The 19,823-nt window shown below is 45.5% G+C and overlaps 1 protein-coding gene and 1 long non-coding RNA gene across 2 annotated transcripts in view; one reads left to right on the forward strand and one right to left on the reverse strand.

The window, feature by feature from the left end:
* The window catches only part of TRPC3 (transient receptor potential cation channel subfamily C member 3), a 73,868-nt gene extending 55,101 nt beyond the window's left edge, over positions 1-18,767 (forward strand). The window contains exons 9-12 of the mRNA XM_081208236.1: positions 2,686-2,895; positions 4,474-4,557; positions 13,631-13,706; positions 17,571-18,767. Of these exons, the coding sequence (XP_081064362.1) occupies positions 2,686-2,895; positions 4,474-4,557; positions 13,631-13,706; positions 17,571-17,713 (513 nt within the window). The 3' untranslated portion in view covers positions 17,714-18,767. The remainder of the gene's footprint in view (positions 1-2,685; positions 2,896-4,473; positions 4,558-13,630; positions 13,707-17,570) is intronic.
* LOC308594800 lies at positions 10,281-13,621 on the reverse strand. The gene is made up of 2 exons (XR_014011625.1): positions 13,566-13,621; positions 10,281-10,431 (listed from the first exon to the last, which is right to left on the reverse strand). It is a non-coding gene; the product is annotated as an uncharacterized lncRNA (long non-coding RNA).
* Positions 18,768-19,823: the final 1,056 nt, after the last annotated feature.

A 19,823-nucleotide genomic window follows, 5' to 3' on the forward strand; every position in this document is an offset into this window, starting at 1 on the left:
TGCTGGACTAGACAGGGCAGTGTCATGATGCATGATTCTGATTGGCTGCTCTTGTGACTGCAGGCCCCTCATATAAAAATTAATAGTGAGATAACTTCACACTCCATTTCTGTACATATTTATTTCCAGTGTTTATAGATACTGCCCCATCACACAAAAATCCTTTGGGAAGTTTACAAGTGAAAATTAAAACCATAAAATATAATTATACATCATCTCTGTGTTAATAAGAACATAGGAGAAGCCCTGATGGGTGAGAGCAAAGGTTAGATTTTCAAATTCTCTGTAAGCATAACATGTTTTCCAAAATTGAATAAATACAAATGTGCCTGATTTGCATAATTATTATGACCTGAGTCCCGGGAAATAGGAGATTTACTGTAACAACATAGACACCCCCCTCCACCTCACATAATTAATTTTGTGATTCTGATAAATAATTATGTCACATTCTATCAACACAGTCATCTTTGCTGTGTCAACAGGACTCTGTGGTGCTGCTGCTTACATTAATATGAAAACAAATACTAAAGGGTCTTTAAAACCTGATTTATTGTAACATAAGCTTTTGTAGATAGCTTACTTAAGATCTAGGAAGTATCAATTTTAGTTTGAAGATATATCCATGTATACTAGGCTGGATAAAAACATGCATTTATGTGAACATAAGGATCTCTAATAAGCAGACAGTCTTGGTAACAAAAAGGGGTGTGAGACAATTTTTGCCAGTCCCCCCCTCCCCTATTTAAAAAGGTTAATATCTGGTGAGAGTTGGCGAAAATGCATTCTGGGAGTGTGTTATGATGACTAAACTGCATTTCCAAATATTAATTATTCAGTGTGTAACCTAAGCATCTTTTTCTGCTTACCATATTTAAATCTTGCTTCTAATCCTAGGTGCATATTAGAAATACGTAGGTGTTTATTCTAAAACAGCCAAGGCTGTACTTAACATCTGCAGGGTGTCAGGTTTTCAAAGAGGGCTAATGTGCATTACTTAATCAATTACTGATAGCCATATTTTTTATTCCAGAAAGCGCCTTATTCAGCAGGACTGCAAAACACATCATTAAAAAAATTAATCATATCATCCTGGATGTTTATGTTCTAAACACAGTGCAGTTGAAATAGATAATAGTATATTTTACATGTAAATAAGATGTAGGCATGCTTGGCAAATAACTCCACTAATCTTGGTTCTCAAGAGAATCTTCCAGCGCTGTAGTGTTATTTTTTAGTATCCCGAATAATTAAGAATGTTATGCATCCTGGGAAATTCGAAGAAAGTTCAGTATGTTTTCAGACTAATTGACTGCTTTCTTTTTAATTTTATTGGTTAGATTTTTATCCCACTCTTCTTCTAAGGTACTTATTGCCCTATACATGTTTCTCCTCCTCTGCATTTTATCCTCACAACTCTGTGAAGCAGGTTAGGCTGAGAGAGAGTGATTGGCTCATGATGATCCAGTGAGCTTCGTGGCTTAATGGGGTTTTGAACCCCATTCCCCACTGTCCTGGCCCATCCCTCTTATTGATACAACACTGACTCTACATATGTTGCAAACAATGGTATTTTACAGTGTTGAACCTCCTCAGACCGTTTCTTCAGTTTAGCTGTGGGGAACACGTCCAAATAACTCTGCATTGTTAATAGGTTTATTTTTATTACTTAGAATTATAGCTCTCTGTATTGCATTATCCAGCTCTTGAATGACTGTGGGTTTCTATTCAGAGCAACAGAGTTTCAGACTGAAAGAATCTCCTCAATAAATTTGTGTTCTGGCATGGGGCTTGTGTTGTTGTTGTTTTTTTAAAAAATCCTACTAGGCATGGCTAAATTCGTGGAAGTACGTAAGTCACTCTTTGGATATCAGCCATACTCTTGTTTTGTCCCAAGAGTACTGAAAAGAAGACGACGAGATTCAAGGACTTTGGAGTAATAGAATATAGTGTGGGGGGGAGGAAACAGGTTGCAATCCTAAGCATAGGAAGTAAGTCTCATTTTATTCAGTACATCTGGGTAAAGATGTTTATGACGAGACGGAGAGAATTGGGAAAAGGTGAACTTTTGACAAAACAAAAGTGAATATTTAATGCCAGCAGTAGCAGCACATAACCAGGAGACTCCATACTTCAGAAGATTGCCCTCCAACTTGTGGAGGGTGTTCAGAACAAGGATGGTGTGTACGTGGAGCTACAGTGCTAGATCCTGCAGAACTTCCTCCCACCCCGGAACATTTACTGAACATTACCAGAGAACACCTGAAGTGTGAGCACTACTGGATATGCCTAAACCCTATACCCTTCCTTGCAGGATACTTCATATAAGTCACTGGAGAACAAGTATGGCTTGAGGGACTTTGGTAAAGAAAGAGGAGGACTCTGTAATCCTGAAGATCAGAGTGTGGTGTGATCACACTCGTGCTTCTCAGTAAACTTTGTTTTACCCAGGAGACAGAGCAGGGAGTGTAGTCCTTTGTTCTTCCTACTAGTTATTCACTGATGTTTCTGTTTCTTGCCTCTTCTCATCTTTTTTATAATTGAAATTGCTTGCTTGTTATTCATGTTTTTATCCAGTAAGGCACTTTGTGTGCCCCTGCACAGAAAAATGGGGTAAAAATAATGTGCAGTCGAGTAAGACTATTCAAAAATAAATAAATGGACACTTCTTTGTTCCCATTGTAGGATGACAGTGATGTGGAGTGGAAATTTGCTCGCTCTAAGCTCTGGTTATCATACTTTGATGATGGGAAAACCCTGCCGCCTCCATTCAGTCTTGTTCCAAGTCCCAAGTCTTTTGTTTATTTCTTTATAAGGATCATTAAGTTATTTAAGTGCAGGCGGAAAAGACTGCAGAAGGATATGGAACTGGGAATAGGCAACTCAAAATCCAGGGTAAGTGCAAATCAGACTCACTCTGTTTCATGGAACATTATTTTTTAAGCTTTTGCTATTTCTTGAACTCTAAGTAATGGTTTGCACAGATGAAGTATGCATTGCTGATCACATTGTAGGGTCTTTTCCATGGATGGCCCTCCAGATGTTGTTGGACTACAGCTCCCATCATTCTTGATAATTAGCCATGCTGACTGGGGCTGATGGGCATTGGAGTATAGTAACATCCAGAGGGCCACAGGTTCCCATCTCTAGTCTTCTACATAGTAGGGAAAGAACCAAAATATGGAATAACAAAAATAACCAAAGTATGTCTGCATACAATCTCACATAGAGACAAATGCCCCATGTGAGGGAGATGGCTGGCGAGAGCTGAATTGTAAGCTATATCATGGAAAACTGATTGTACCCCACAAGAAAACAGATGTATATGGGGCATTGCAAACAAATAAGGCCTTTTCCCTTTCCATTAAGCCCCTTTTGTCATGCAATCCCTGTGGCATTATTGGGTGAGTTAGCAGAATCAGACCTTGTTATTGCGAGTGTGTTATTGGGGGGGGGGCTATTGGAAGCATCCTCTCTCATTCAGTTCCAACATACCTTTTCTTTCCAGGGTTAATTTCTGGCAAAACCAGATTCCCAGTCTCTGGAATAGTTTATAGGGATGCCTGTGTATCAGAGTTGGCCCGCCTTGGGCAGTGAAATTCTGCCAGGTGGCACCCCTGCTAGCGCCCTGTCCCTGCTGCCACATGACCCTGGTATGCGAGGCTTTGGCAGAGGGGCAGTGGCAGAAACTTCGGTCTCAGTTTTGTCAGTATTCCTTGCACTGTTGTTTATTTTAATACGATGCTAATCTTAAATTACGTAGGTGGCACTGTGGGTTAAACCACAGAGCCTAGTACTTGCCGATCAGAAGGTCGGCAGTTCGAATCCCCATGACGGGGTGAGCTCCCGTTGCTCGGTCCCAGCTCCTGCCAACCTAGCAGTTCGAAAGCACATCAAAGTGCAAGTAGATAAATAGGTACCACTCTGGTGGGAAGGTAAACGGTGTTTCCATGCGCTACTCTGGTTCGCCAGAAGCGGCTTAGTCATGCTGGCCACATGACCCGGAAGCTGTACGCCGGCTCCCTAGGCCAATAAAGCGAGATGAGCGCCGCAACCCCAGAGTCGGTCACGACTGGACCTAATGGTCAGGGGTCCCTTTACCTTTAATCTTAAATTAGTACATTATAATATTTTACTTCTCGAATCTTCTTTAGCCTGGCCACAATCTCAGCGCTTGGGGAGCTAGCAGCCAGTGCAACTAGTCTTTAAGTGTGTGGAATGTTGAATTTGTCTTCTATACTTGATTCCAGTTCAGAGAATAGGTAAAATACATATTCTTATCTGAGCACATCCTTGAAGTTGAGAATAAATACATGCACAAGTAGTTTGTGGAATCACAGATCAGCTTGTTTCTTTCAGAATGTTTTTGCTGAAAAATATACATTTCTGTAATCAGTTAGTAATAAAGCAATGCCAGATTACAGTTGCAAATTCCATGGAAAATATTCTGATTTTAGATTTATTCTTTCCTAGCTCAATCTCTTTTCTCAATCCAACTCGAGGGTTTTTGAATCACACAGCTTTAATAGCATTCTCAATCAGCCAACACGCTATCAGGTGAGTGGTTAGTTGGGCAGTACATGCAGCCTTGATTATCTAAATAAATTACAAGTTTCCATGCAGCTCTGAAGTTGCACTGCCAATTCACAAATAAATATTTTGTGACAGATCTGTTAATCGCTTAGCACAGAGCTTGCAGGAAGGACTCATTTTCCTGCTTGCCGCTATTTTCACAGCTCTGATGCCAAACCCCCAAATGACTTATTAAAACTTGGGTGAGTTTTGAGGTTGTGTTGCAGAAACTGCTGGGAGAAAATGCTGAGAAATGTGCCAGCAAATTTATTGCTGATAAGCTGCACACCCCTGGACTGTAGCCCACAGTGATTTCACTCAGGAATATTCAGTTAATTAATTGAATGGTTCATTTTAATTAATTGACCTAATTCACGAGTAAGTGCATTTTGTATATCTGCATTATGAAAAACCTTTAGAACCATCAAAATTTCAGATTCTCCAAGTGTGGCCAACACACCAACCACCCATATACAAGAGGGAAGTATTAGGAGGCTCGGGAGAACATAAACATTTGGAGCAGTGTAACAGCTTTTTTTTTGGGGGGGGAGCCCTAAGGGTAGCAAGAAAACATTTTTATTTTTTTTTAACTTAGTGAGAACAGATAATGCTCAGAAGCTGCTGAACCCTTGACTATTGGTGGTAGTGGACCCAGGAAAATCAGGGGGTGAGGAATAGAATGGTGTGTTCTGGAAAAGGGGCATGCTATCTGTTAAATAGTGGGTTGACATAGCAGCCGGCACAGCGATTTCTTCAAGTAGCTCTTTATTAAGATAAACTGGAATAGAACTGACTGCGAACAGCTCAGCCGGCCTGTATTTATAGGCAGCCGGCTGTCAACATTGTAACACAATAGCCCAGAGTTCCCGCCTAAACTAACTGCCGCGGACCTGAGTGAAAACTATCTACAGACCTGAGTGAAAACTATATACAGTATCCCCCTGTTGGCCCAGGGTGAAACTACACTACATAACACCCCTCCCCACCGAGATAAGGCGTTAGTTACAATCGTAATGGTTTCCTTATATACAGCACTACGCGTAATGGTTCAATTAGGCACAAAAGCATATCGGTTACATTTCCCATACTTAAACCAACAGTGATACCTGTCCAACAACGTAGTCCTTTAAATAAGTTGGGCGCTTGGAAACTCTGCCAGACCGCCGGGGACTGGTAGCCAAGTCCGGAGGGCCACACAGTTCTCGCTGAGGCTGTGGTGCGACCCTAGGTGGCGTTGGAACCAACTCCCCTGGATCCGCTGCTGTGGGTGGAGCCTCCGCAAGTGGAGTGGTCTGAGTCTGTTCTGAGACGGCTTGGTTCGGCTCCACGCTGGCAGTTTGCGAGGGAGGTGTAGGTGGGGCCTCGCCATCTGTACGTGTCTCTTCTGGAGCCGCAAGCGCAGTTGGGGGCACCTCGGTAGTGTCTAAGTCGCCAACTCTGCGCCTAAGCTGGTCTATGTGCCGTCGCCACAAACGTCCGTCTTCGAGTGCCACCTGGTACGAGCGAGGTCCAGTGACTCCCACTACTGTGGCTGGCACCCAAGGGATGTCCCCCACATAGTTCCGGGCAAAGACCTGGTTTCCTGGGACAAATGACCGTGGTGCGTTGGCACAGCCTGGGGGTTCAGCCACGGCAAAGTCTGGGTGTAGCCGGTCGAGCGGTGACCTGAGGCGGCGGCCCATAAGCAGTTCAGCAGGACTCCTCCCTGTGGCCGCATGAGGAGTGATGTGTTGCACGAACAAGTATTCGGCGACCCGCTCATGCCAGTCTCCCCGGTCCAGGCGCGCCAGTGCCTCTTTTGTCGAGCGCACCATTCTTTCCGCTTGCCCGTTGCTGGATGGATGAAAAGGTGCCGTTAGGGCATGGCGGATGCCCAGTCCCAAAAGATACCGCTCAAACGTGCCTGACGTGAACTGCGGTCCGTTGTCAGAGACAAGGACATCAGGACACCCATGCGTTGCAAACAGGCCTCGCAGCACTCGGATGACAGCTTCGGTAGTGGTGGAGGGCATAAGGGCGACCTCCAGCCATTTGGAATAGGCATCCACCACTACCATAAAGGTCCGGCCGTGAAAGGGGCCAGCCAGATCGATGTGCACCCTCGACCAGGGTGTCTTTGGCGTCTCCCAGGTGTGTCCCTTAGCTGCCGGTGGTGCAGGCCTCGACTCTTGGCATGCTTGACAGGCGGATACCCAGGCAGTGATGGCATCGTCCATATTAGGCCACCAGACGTAACACCGAGCCAACGCCTTCATTTTGACAATTCCCGGGTGGCCAACGTGCAGAGCCTCCAGGACGCGCTGACGGAGTCCCTGGGGAATCACGACGCGGTCTCCCCACAGCAGACAGCCGCGATGAGCTGAGAGTTCATGTTGTCTGGTTGCGAAGGGCTGGAACTCCGATGCAAAAGGCCCTTGTGGCCACCCCCTCCACACCCAGTTGAGCACCCGGCTGATGGTGCGATCCTGGGCAGACGCGGAGGCCACAGTGGCAGCCGATACAGGCGCTGCCGGAAGATCCTCAATCAGAAGGAGCGATGAAGCTGGAGCCGGGTCTTCCACAAATGCTGGAAGAGGGCAACGGCTGAGGGCGTCGGCATGGCCCATCGATTTCCCCGGGCGATGGATGAGCCGGTAGTGGTAGGCAGCCAGGAAAACAGTCCATCGCAGCATGCGTGGTGAGAGGACCGGTGGAGTTGGACGATCACCGGCGAGAAGGCCCAGGAGTGGCTTGTGGTCAGTGATGAGGTCAAAAGTCCTGCCATAGAGGTATTCATGGAACCTCTTCACTCCAGCCACAAGTGCCAATGCCTCCTTGTCGAGCTGGCTGTAATTCCGTTCCGTCGGAGATAGTGTCCTGGAAAAGTAGGCGAGCGGTGCTTCTCTTCCATCTGGGAAACGGTGACTAAGGACAGCACCGATGCCAAAAGGTGAGGCGTCGCAGGCAAGGACCAGCGGCCTGGATTCACTGTACTGTACCAGCACACTGTCTGAAGAAAGGAGAGCCTTGACCGCGTTGAAGGCCGCCGTCTCTCGATGACCCCAGGCCCAAGGCGTCTTAGTGCTAAGGAGTCGGTGAAGAGGCTCAGCCACTGTGGCTTTGTGGGGCAGGAACATGTTATAAAAGTTCAGCAGCCCCAGGAATGCCTGCAACTCCGTTTTGTCCTTTGGGGTGGGGGCCTGCTGGATAGCGCGGATCTTGGATGTGGTTGGATGAAGGCCGGAGGCATCGATAAGATAGCCCAGGAACTCTACCTGTGGAACGGCAATCAGGCACTTCTCCCTCTTTACCTTGAGCCCGGCCTCCTGGAACCTGGTCAGCACGGCACGGAGGCGCTCGAACAGCTGCTGGTGTGAGTCTGCGGACACCAAGACGTTATCAAAATATGGTACCACGCCCGGAAGCCCTTGCAGGAGACGCTCCATAAGGCTTTGGAAGATGCCAGGAGCCACACTCACCCCGAACTGCAACCGGCGGCAACGGAATGCCCCCCGGTGGGTGACGATCGTCTGGGCTTCAGCAGTGGCATCATCGACTGGCAGTTGTTGATAGGCTTGGGCAAGGTCCAGCTTAGCGAAGACCTTACCCTCACCCAGGGAATGCAGCAGGTGTTGGACAACAGGAACCGGATAAGCGTGCTGCTGAAGTGCCTTGTTGATTGTGCACTTGTAGTCAGCGCAGATTCTCACCGACCCATCTGGCTTGACAGGCGTGACGATGGGGGTTTCCCACTTTGCGTGGTCAACGGGCTCCAAAACTCCTTGGGCGATCAGTTTGTCCAGTTGTTCGTCCACCTTAGCCTTGAGAGCAAAGGGAACCCGGCGTGGCTTAAGCTTGATGGGGGCGACTTGTGGATCAAGGCTAAAGGAGATGGGCGTACCGGTATATTGTCCCAAGGTGCCGTCAAAAACCTCGGCAAAGTCTTTGACCAGACCCTCAGTCTCTGCGTTAGAGATGCAGTTGATGCCGGTGACTTGCAGGCCGAGGGCATCAAACCAGTCTAGCCCTAGGAGGCTTGGCCGCTGACCTTCGACCACCACCAACCGGAGCAGGCCCGAAAAATCCTTGAAGGCGATCCGGAACCGGCCAACGCCTACCACGGGAATGTCGTTTCCCTGGTAGTCTCTCAGGTGTACGCGGTGAGAGTCGAGTTGCCTTTTGGATACTCTGGGTACCAGTCTTTTGATGGTGCTCCATGACACGACGGACAGGGCAGACCCGGTGTCGATCTCCATGTCACATGGAGCTCCTTCAATGAGCACCGTGACGTTCAGCTTGCGTCGCGTAGACGAGTCGGTTTGGCCAATCGTGGTTCCAGACGGGCAGCGGCAGTTGGTGAGAGCGAAACAACTTTCCTTGGCAGACTGGAGTGAAGACTTGAACTTGCGAGTCGATGAAGGGGGGGTGTCAGACGGAGCCGATCGGCAGACCTTAGCGATGTGGCCCCTTCTGGAACACCTCCTACAGATGGCGTCTCTGAATCGACACTTGGCACGGGAATGGTCGCCTCCGCAGCCAGCACATTCCGGTTGGCCCTTGGACTTCTGTTGGAGCTTCCTGCGCTCCCGCTTTGTCTGGTGCACGTCATCGTCTTCACTGGAGGATGCCTCATCACTGCTGGCCTCTTCATGATGCACCGGAACTGGCCCCCTAGCAAGACGCGGGCTGCTGGACTTGCGGATCTCCTGGGCGGAGCGTTCAGCAGCTTCTGAGGCCACAGCCTCCTCAATGGCTTTCTGTAGCGTGAGGTCTGGCTTGGCTAGGAGACGCCGTTGCAGATGGATGTCCCGGACCCCGCAGACGATTCGATCCATCAGGGCATCGTCTAAGTCTCGGAACTCACAGTGCATTGCAGCCTGTCGCAGGGCGGTGGCGTAGTTGTTGATTGACTCCCCCTCTGCCTGGTTCCGGTGGTAGAACGCATGGCGGGCAGCAATCTTGGACGGCTTCGGTGCGTAGTGGTTGCGGAGCTTCTCTTGGATCGTGTCCCATGGTGTTGCCTGGACTGCTTCAGGCGCAACCAATGCTCAGGCCGTCTCAAACACCTCAGGCCCACAGAGGCTGAGAAATAGGCCCCGCTTCCGATCCACTGATACTGCTGTCAGCTCGTTGGCTTGGAGGTAGCAGTCGAACCGAGCGAGGTAGGAGTCCCATGACTCAGAGGCTGGCGCAAACGGCGGTAGAGGCACAAGTGAAGCCATGATTCCGATGCCGGCGTGAAGGGCGATGGATGGAACACAGTGCTCTAGCCAGAATGTGTCAGCTCTGAATTGGTTCTGCCCAGTGATTTCGCTCAGTGATTTCGCTCAGTGATTTCGCTCTGTGATTCAGCTCAGTTCAGAGGCTGGCCGCATCTGGCTGTGCTCTGATGTCCATCGATCCCACCCTCGTCGTCAGTGTTAAATAGTGGGTTGACATAGCAGCCGGCACAGCGATTTCTTCAAGTAGCTCTTTATTAAGATAAACTGGAATAGAACTGACTGCGAACAGCTCAGCCGGCCTGTATTTATAGGCAGCCGGCTGTCAACATTGTAACACAATAGCCCAGAGTTCCCGCCTAAACTAACTGCCGCGGACCTGAGTGAAAACTATCTACAGACCTGAGTGAAAACTATATACAGTATCCCCCTGTTGGCCCAGGGTGAAACTACACTACATAACACTATCTGACTGGAATTCTAAACAGAAACACTATGTATGCTGCAACATCATGTTGCAAGCCGAATTTGTATTATTAAATGGAGAATGGAACAATTTCAGTTGTAAAACCTTTGATTCGGCTGATCAAAAGCTGGCACAGAAGGCTGAAAAGGTTAAGGCATAGGATGTGCTTTTGACTGTCTTTCCCAAAGTCCGGGCCTGCGGGTTCAAAGAAAAACGAGTTATAGCGCTGAAAGCACAGATTCGTCAACATCATTTTAAAGCACCAGTTGTGTTGAATGCTAAGCTTACAGAACACTGTTCTAACAAAAGGTCAGAATGCAAGATAGACCATATTGAAAGGATCCAGGAGAGTGATGGAACATGAATAATTTAAATACCAATCTGCATAAACAAACACAAGCATATTATTCAGATACAGTGATATGAAAGATTTTTCCCATGCCCTTCTCTCTCTCCCTCTCCCTTTCTCTCTCCTGTTGACATAAGTCTGACCTTGAGCCATAGAATACATGGGATTTTTATTTTCTGAATTGGAAATGCAGACCAGCTCTTCGGCGACTGCTATGATTGCATACAAGGGAGGGGAGTATGAATACTGGCCCAGCTTTACAATTCCTGACAGCAGTCCTGGGGAAAAAAATATAATTTCTCCCCACTCACAGAAATGGCATGTGATGTGAGCACATTTTTGTTTACTTGCATTTGTCCAGTGGACAAAAGGGTTACAAATGAAGCCAGAAACATGTGGAAACAACAACACCATTAAGATCTCTGTACAGACCTAGCTGCATTGGCCCCTATACTGGGACTTATTTATTATTTAATTCATTGAGAAGGCAACTTCCTGGGCTCCTGACTCTGTATTGTACATGCCAATGAGAGCAGATAACTCTGAGTGAAGCTGCCATAATGTTGCTTCTGGCTGGTGTGGTGTAGTGGTTAAGAGCGGTAGTCTCGTAATCTGGGGAACCGGGTTCGCTTCCCCGCTCCTCCACATGCAGCTGCTGGGTGACCTTGGGCTAGTCACACTTCTCTGAAGTCTCTCAGCCCCACTCACCTCACAGAGTGTTTTGTTGTGGGGGAGGAAGGGAAAGGAGAATGTTAGCCGCTTTGAGACTCCTTCGTGTAGTGATAAAGCGGGATATCAAATCCGAACTCTTCTTCTTCTTCTCTTCTTCTTCTGAAGCCTTTGTCAGTTGTCCCTTTGCCTAAAATTAAGACCTGAAAGAAAGGCGTGGCAGTTTATCTTCATCCCATAATATGAATGCTCTACTTCCTGCTTCCAATGTTCCAACCACGTAGGCATGAATGACTTCCCCCAAAATTCAGTTCTGCAAGCTGTAAGAGACTCAAGTGGTTCATTCTGCCCCTCCATCTTCCCTTTCAGTATTTTATAAGTAACACTCAGTGTTCTATGGCTCAAGCTCAGTTGGGCTGTTTTGGGGAGATTAAACTCCTTTTGGGGTGTATGCACGTACTTTTTTTGGAACTTCTTTTGGCACTTATGATCTCTTAATGCAGTGGTTTTCAACCAGTGCCATGGCACCCTGTGGTGCCTTGAATGATGGTCAGGGGTGCTGCGGGCAACACTTACCTCTGCCCCTCTTTTCTCCCCTCCCTCCTCTGATGCCCTCTTGCGTCCCAAAGGCTTGCAAAGCTGTTTGTTGCAGCAGCGCTGGCTACTAAATGCCCAAACTTGGCCTTCCAGCTGTTTTGGGACTACAATTCCCACCATCCCTGACCACTGGTCCTGTTAGCTAGGAATGATGGGAGTTGTAGTCCCAAAACAGCTGGAGGGCCAAGTTTGGCCATGCCTGCTAGGCGAATGGTGCCTCTGGGGCTGGCGAGGGGATGCTGGTTGCCAGGAGCTGAAGTGGCCTTGGGGTAAGCATGCCAGCAGGCGAGGGAGCCCATCCTGTCAGCCAGTCCACTAGCCCTTGCTGTTGGGAATGGACAGGCAAGTCCCAGGCCCCTGTGGAGCAGTGTGAGGAGGTACCTCTCTTTGGGGCAGGGGGCACAGCTCTGAGATCAGGGGTGGCAGCAGCAGCTGACCGGAGGACTCCCAAGGAGAGGGGAGAGGAATCTGTGGGAACACTTCCCAAGGGACAGTGTTCAAAAAGGTGTGAGGGGCTGCCAGCTCTGCAGGCCAGGGGTGACATAACTTGGCTCCTGAGCCCCATAGGGGTGCCACAGAAATAATGTAGTTGGTCAGGGGAGGCATGGACTCAAAAAGGTTGAAAACATCTGTCTTAATGAATTCATAGGCTGACTTTCTACCAAAGTGAACAAGGCTCACATACAATAAATACAGTATTAAATAAGATAAAAATAGGGAGCCAGTGTGGTTTAGGGGTTAAGAGTGTGGCACTAAGACCGGGGAGACCAGAGATTCAATCCCCACACAGCCATGAAGCTCACTGGGTGACTTTGGGCCAGCCAATGCCTCTCAGCCTAGCCTACCTCACAGGGTACTTGTAAGGATAAAATGGGGGAGAAGAACTATGCCCATTCACCTTGAGCTCCTTGAAGGAAAGGTGACCTATATATGTAATAAATAAACAACAAAAAATGCCGCCTAAAACATAACCAATTTACAAGCTGAAACAAACTCATCAGTAGGAGCCCTGCATCTGCCCTAGTTCTCGACGCCTTATCTTTTTACTACAAACCATTAACTCTAATGGATAAGGTAGATAATAATAATAATTTAAAAATCCAGTGCCGCTACAAAACCACCTTGCCCGGCTTTTCCAGAGTAATCAAGTTGCAGTTACATAACCCTTGTCTTGCAAAGTCCCAGACACAGTGCCAAAACATAATTGAACAGGAAGTGTTTTGTCACGGTCAGTGTATACTGTCCTCTTCTCTATGCTTGTTCATGGTGATAACCTTCCTCTTGTTTCTCAGTCCAGCCGCTTTGGCTCTTGGCACTGGGGCACTGTGTTTGAGGGAGTGGTTTGACTTGAAGAAGTCATTCCCGCACAAAATGCCCCACCTCACGATTAACAAGGTGGGATTCAATGAGCAACCTTTGCTGACACCTTGTGGTGAACAGGGGTTGCAGCCCTGAGAGGGAGCCCAAAGGTTGCAAGGTTTGTTATTACATATTTTCAGGGAGAAATAAGTGTATGACAGATATTCAGGGTCCTTCTATTTACTGAAACAGCCAGGCATGTGCTGCTGTATTATATCTGGTACTATCCATGTCTAGTTGGGGCAGGGGAGGGGAATTAAATGGCTCTGTGTGGCGTCTTGTAGGGTTGGGATCCCTTCCAGTCTGTGTAGCTCTGTGAGTTGTATGTGTGAGAAAGAATTGATTGTACTATTACCTTTATGACATTCAAAGCATCGTGAAATGATAAACAGTTGTGGTGTTGTTGTTTTTCTCCAATAGCAAATCATGAAGAGACTTATAAAACGTTATGTTCTGAAAGCACAAGTAGACAAGGAAAATGATGAAGTCAATGAGGGTAAGAGCTACTGCAGACTTCTTAATATACTTGTACAGTAGGAAGACTCTGAATACTGTCCCAAAAATGTAACTACTGAGTCAGATTATAGTGCAGTAACTGGTACACTTAGTGCCTTTTATCACCACCTCTTATTTTGCTGCCCACAGCACTTTTATCAAGATATGAGTATTGGGCACCTTTGCCATTACACACACAAAAAGCACTACCTATACCACAACTACAACTGTAGTTACTACCAGATGTTTTAGCAGAAATTGGGAGCAAGTCACACAGCAACTGTAGAAACATATTTCCTTTTATTTTTTTGAGGTGAGGCTAATTCTTGCTTCACTAGAAACTTAAATAAACTCTCTGCTGAAGCAGGCGTCATTTATTTGCTTTTTAAAATTCATTCAGCAAATTTTATATACCACTGGATGGTAAACAAAGCTCTAAGTGGTTTGCAAAAATATAAAGTAAAACATTAAAATTGTCAAGTTAAAAGCAGGCGTTTCAAAATATGCGTCATGTTAGCCATCTGTTGCACTGAATTCGTGTATGATGTCAGGATAGGGGAAAGATTCGTGGATGGGGAACCTGTGGCCCTTTCAATGTTGTTGGATTCCAACTCCTGTTAACCCTGACCATCGGCCAGGCTGGCTGCGGCTGATGGGAACTGAAGACCCACAACACCTAGAGTGCCACAGTTTCCTTATCTGATTTAATTGGTGCCTTGAAGGTTTAAATAAATAAGTAAATAGCTAGCAGAGAAGGGGAGACTTTGAAGGAAACCTGCATTGGTGGAACTGAAAATACTTTCCTCTCACATTTTCTTACAGGGAGGATGTTAATATGCTTTCAAAAAGTAATTCCCAAATGTGTACTATGGGGAAAAGGCAGGTTGGAGACTAAAAAATGCACTTGAAATAGAATGCATTGATTCACAGATGACATATATAAATATAAAACCCCTCAGGAAACCTGAAATATGATTGTAAATCCACTTTTGTACATATGTGGCCACTGGCTGATTTAAAAACTTAATACAGGCATACTGAAAATTGCCTTTCTGCCTTTCATAAATGTGCACTCCTAATAGGAGAGAGGCTCAGAAGCTATTTAAATGGCACAGGTGAAGTAATCTGTCTGAAGCTTAAGAAGGCTTTGCCGATAGCCATCTCCTATTCCAAACTGGAATAGGTTAGAGTCTTTAGTTATGAAAGATAATGTGATGGGGGATTAATACTTTGAGTGAAGGTTTCGATCTGCAGAAAAACCCTTCAGCAGCCAACTTACCCTCCAGAGATCTGGAGAATGCGAAAGAGAAATCCTTGCCTCTTTGGCTCCCAGGGTAAATATTTAAAATCATGAACCTGCCTCAGTCCAAACTCATAAAAATCTGTATGGAGGAAGCAATCCCAGGGGTTCTTTTTATTTGTCAGCTTATTGTAGGGGACATGCACATGTTTTCCCTGTAAAATCTCTTGAGCTAAATTAAACTTCTGTCAACAAATGTGAAGATGAATACTTGCATGTGAATGCTATAAACTAATTCTGTAGAGCTGTAAACTCTGAACGGCTTTATTTTTGAATTGGACAAAATAAAGTAGTTTAAGACAAAGCAGGTAAAAATACTTAAAACCCCAAATACCAGTGGTAGTGACCTTTAAAAACATATCCACGTGAGCTGAATTCTCTTCTAAAATTAGCTAAGAAAAAATATGTGACCTTAATACCTCAAGGATGTTGCTTTGCTGCTGTAAAATATGAAGTGTTTGTAAGAGTATGGGAAATACAGTGAATGCTATTTCTCATTTTTGGCTTAGAAGCATGAGAGTTGCATCTTAGACCGTCAAGAGAATAAAAGCATACTTAGATTTTTGTTGAAGCTTATTTCTTCCACACATCACATGAAGACCACACACACAGAAAAGTGAATTGCAGTCCTTTAAAATGACCCAGTTACATTTATTTCAATCCAGTTTCTAATGTCTTGTTAGTCTACTGTTATATATATTGAGGACTGATTGGAATGGACACTTTTGAATTTTGGTATTAATTCTTCCCTTTGCGCAACCTTGCGATTCCTCATCTTTTTCTCAAATGTCATACTTCTCAGAGCTGATGTTGGTTTCAATAGGTGGTGTATGCTAAGCATGACAAAGTCTGGATGCAACCCAGTGTATTTAATAGTCAGAAATTTGAATTCTAAATTATTATAGCAGAGGTACTCCATTTGATAATGCATTTTTCATGTGGATCTCGCCAAAGCTAAGCACCAATAAATTCCATTAGATCAAAATGGGAGCATCAAGCATTTCAGGGTGTGTGTGTAAAGCATTAATTTCAACCATTGAAATTAATAGTAATGTAAAAGTGATTAACTTTCGCTGGATTGTGTCTTGTGTTCAAAATGCAGTTAAACAATCAAACAGGTAGAGGACACATCATTGCTTGTTATCAGCCCTACCAGTTCAAAGAAGAATACAGTAAAAGCTTTAAGTACCGTATTTTTTTCGCACCTTAGGACACACCGGACAATAGGACGCACCTTGTTTTAGAGGGGGGAGAACAAGAAAAAAAAAATCTCCCCCTCTCTGCCCAGTGCCCCTTCAACAAAGCGGCAGGAGGCACTGCGCAGAGAGGGGGAAAATTTCCCCCCTCTTATTTTCCCCCTCTAAAACAAGGTGCCGTTTAACAAGGTGCCGTTCAGTCGCCTTCAGGCGGCTACCTTGGAAGCCTGGAGAGCGAGAGGGGTCGGTACGCACCGATCCCTCTCGCTCTCCAGGCTTCAGGTTCCTTTCGACCTGCTCTTTGGGGCTGGCGGGGGGAAGCCCACGACCAGCCCCAAACAGCAGCTCGGGGAGCAGCGGAAAGGCGCGCAGCGGAGAGGCTGCTGCCATAGCCGCGCATCGCCTCTCCAGCCGGGAGAGGGTCGCGGGGGGCTTCTTTAGCCCCGCGTGCACTCTCCCAGCTGGAGAGGTGGCGCGCGGCTAAAGAGGCTGTTGCAATAGCCTCGTGTCACCTCTCCAGCCGGGAGAGGGTCGTGGGGGGCTTCTTTAGCCCCACGTGCACTCTCCTGGCTGGAGAGGTGGCACGCGGCTAAAGAGGCTACTGCCATAGCCGCGTGTCACCTCTCCAGCCGGGAGAGGGTTGTGGGGCTATGGCGTCTTCGCTCCATAGGACGCACACACATTTCCCCTTCATTTTTGAAGGGGAAAAATTGCGTCCTATAGAGCAAAAAATACGGTAATCTAACTTAATAGTTCAGTAAAGCTTGCAGTCATAATGGAAATAAAAATAGATAATAATAAAAAATTGTCCAATAGCACCTTACAGACCAACTAAGTTTGTTCTGGTATAAGGTTTTGTGTGCATGCACACTTCTTCAGTCATAATGGAATTACTTATGTAAAGCAGCTCCTTATATAATTCATCAGCATAGGTTTAAAACCTAAGAATATAAGAAGAGTCTGATGGATCAGGGCAGTGGGATATCTATGCCAGCATCCTGTTGTCAGTTGCCAACCAGATGCCTATTGTAAGCCTGCAAGCAGGACCTAAGTAATAATAATATTATAATAATTTATTATTTATAATCCGCCCATCTGGCAGGGTTTCCCCAGCCACTCTGGGTGGCTTCCAACAAAATATTAAAATACAATGGTCTGTTAAACATTAAAAGCTTCCCTAAACAGGGCTGCCTTAAGATGTCTTCTAAAAGTCTGGTAGTTGTTTTACTCTTTGACATTTGGTGGGAGGGCGTTCCACAGGGCCGGTGCCACTACTGAGAAGGCCCTCTGCCTGGTAGTATCCAGTACTACTTCAAATGCTTGGTCTTTGCAAGCTGTGTCAACAACTTTCTTTTTACTAATTACACAGGTGAACTTAAGGAAATTAAGCAAGATATTTCCAGTCTTCGCTATGAACTCCTTGAAGACAAGTCTCAAGCAACAGAGGAGTTGGCAATTCTCATCCATAAACTCAGTGAGAAACTCAACCCAAATTTAACGAGATGTGAATGATCTCAAATCCCTGGATTTTGACCAGAGCACAAGTATTGGCAATAATATTTATGAGTGACTTATACTTGAAAATGTATTGTAGATTTTTAGCACTAAATAACTTTATGTACAGCTTTATTTGAAATACAGTCTTAGAAGATTTTATGAATTTACATGCAAAAAACCCAGTTTATTTAATGTGCATTATAAAGGATATTTTGCATTTATTTAATAAGGTGCAATTGTATCTAAACAATCTTGCATTGCAAATAGTTTTATCAATAAAATGTATATCATTTGCACTGAACAAACAAAGAAAAAACAACACTGAAGACTAGGGCTGCAATCCTAAACCGGTTTACTAGGGAGGTAAACATGTTTAGCATTGTACTGCATATGTCCTCCACCATGCTGATGGGAGATGTAGTAACCAAAATAAAGCCAGCTCAGTGAAAGACTACTTGAAAGTACTTTGCATATGATCCAGTTAAAATTAAAGCACGTTGAACTCCCATTGATTTCAGTGGCATGCGCTTCTCACACTGATGTAAAAAACAAACACAGCACAATCCTGTGCATGTTTCCTTGGAAGCAAGTCCCCAACGTTTAGTGGGCCTTAGATTGCAATCTTATACATGCTTCCACTGAACTCACTGGAGCTTATTTTGGAGTGGACACGTATAGGATTGCACTGCTGCTTCCTAGTATGGATACTTGGACTAACCTTTTTAAGTGCTTAACTTTCACTGGATCACACCCCTTGATTTATCAGCTTTCTTAAGAAACAAGCCATGGCATGGACAACTGAATGTTTAATAGTGAAGATAAAAATGCGGCTATAATAGTAATAGTGCCGTTAAAATTACCTATACCTATATAAGTTTGCATATTTGCTTTCAGAATAGGAAGTATTTTTTTTTTACTTCTAACTAATGTGAACTGTCAAAATATACATTTTCATGTGGTGAAGATGATTTTTTAAAATTTAAGATACTATGCAGGGCTGATATTTTGTTACATTTGTTCTAAATAATGCCTCTGATGCGTACTTGTTAAATAAAATATTCATACTTTATTGACTCTTATTTTAATACTATGTCAGTAGTGAGTAGGAATGCTCAAGCACATTGAGGGGAGGGGGATGGGTGGATGGAGGATTGGTGCAAAGGACCTGGAACTACAGGGGTGAGGAATTGGTTTAATGCAGGACATGGGAACAAAAGAAAATCAGCCAAATCTGCAACTGCGGTCCTCTAGTACAAGGGCGTCCAAACCTTTTTCAAAGAGCCAGATCTGATGAAGTGAACATGCGTGAGGGTCGACCATTTTGCCTGAAATTCTTTGAACCATTAAAATTAAATGCAAATTGTTAAAGTTCATAGCAGAGAATGTCTTTTCACACAAATATGTTGGGCCAAACAAGCTCAGCATTTTCTTAGCCAATGTTCGAATCTCTTGAAACCGGCTCTTATCCAGTTGGCGGCAAAAGTTCACAAGAGAGCTGTTGGTGATGACCTTACTCAGTGTCACAATGCAGCTCAATGAGCTCGAGCTGCAGCTGATCTGGAGCATCATTGGGGTCAACAGAGAATGGAGAGGAGAAAAGGCTGATCTCCTTTTCAAAAGCCAAGTTTAAACTCCACAGCCGGAGATGCAATGTTTGCTGCATACCTGCTCGTTTGCGCACTGATATTGTCCTGTGGAAAACTGTTCATTATTGCCTGCAACGCTGAAAAATGTATGGTATTGGGCTGTGTTTGTGACAACTGCCTTTGGAAAAGTTTCAGCTTTGTTCCAAAGGCTTTGAGGTATGAAAAAAGCTGGTTCAGCGCTGCATCTTTCCCTGAAGACTCGTGTTCAGTACATTCAGATGCTTTGTTATGTCACACATTGATGCCCGTAACATAACAGTGTGTGGGAGAAGGAGACTCGATTAGGAGTCTGGGAAAGGTTACAAAGGCTCCCTTTCAAAATTCCACTTCCAGGTGTGCTGCTGGGAATGGGACAGTTCCAAAATCTTGTAAGAGGCAGAGGCACACGTACACGCAAACTCCTAACTCTGCCTTCTCCTCAGACCCACCGCTCCCGCGCCTTTCCCGTCAGCAACTTTAGCTCGATCTAGGGGGCAGCC

This window comes from Podarcis bocagei (genome assembly GCF_964188305.1).
Source record: "Podarcis bocagei genome assembly, chromosome: 9".
In the NCBI taxonomy this organism is placed as follows: Eukaryota; Metazoa; Chordata; class Lepidosauria; order Squamata; family Lacertidae; genus Podarcis; species Podarcis bocagei.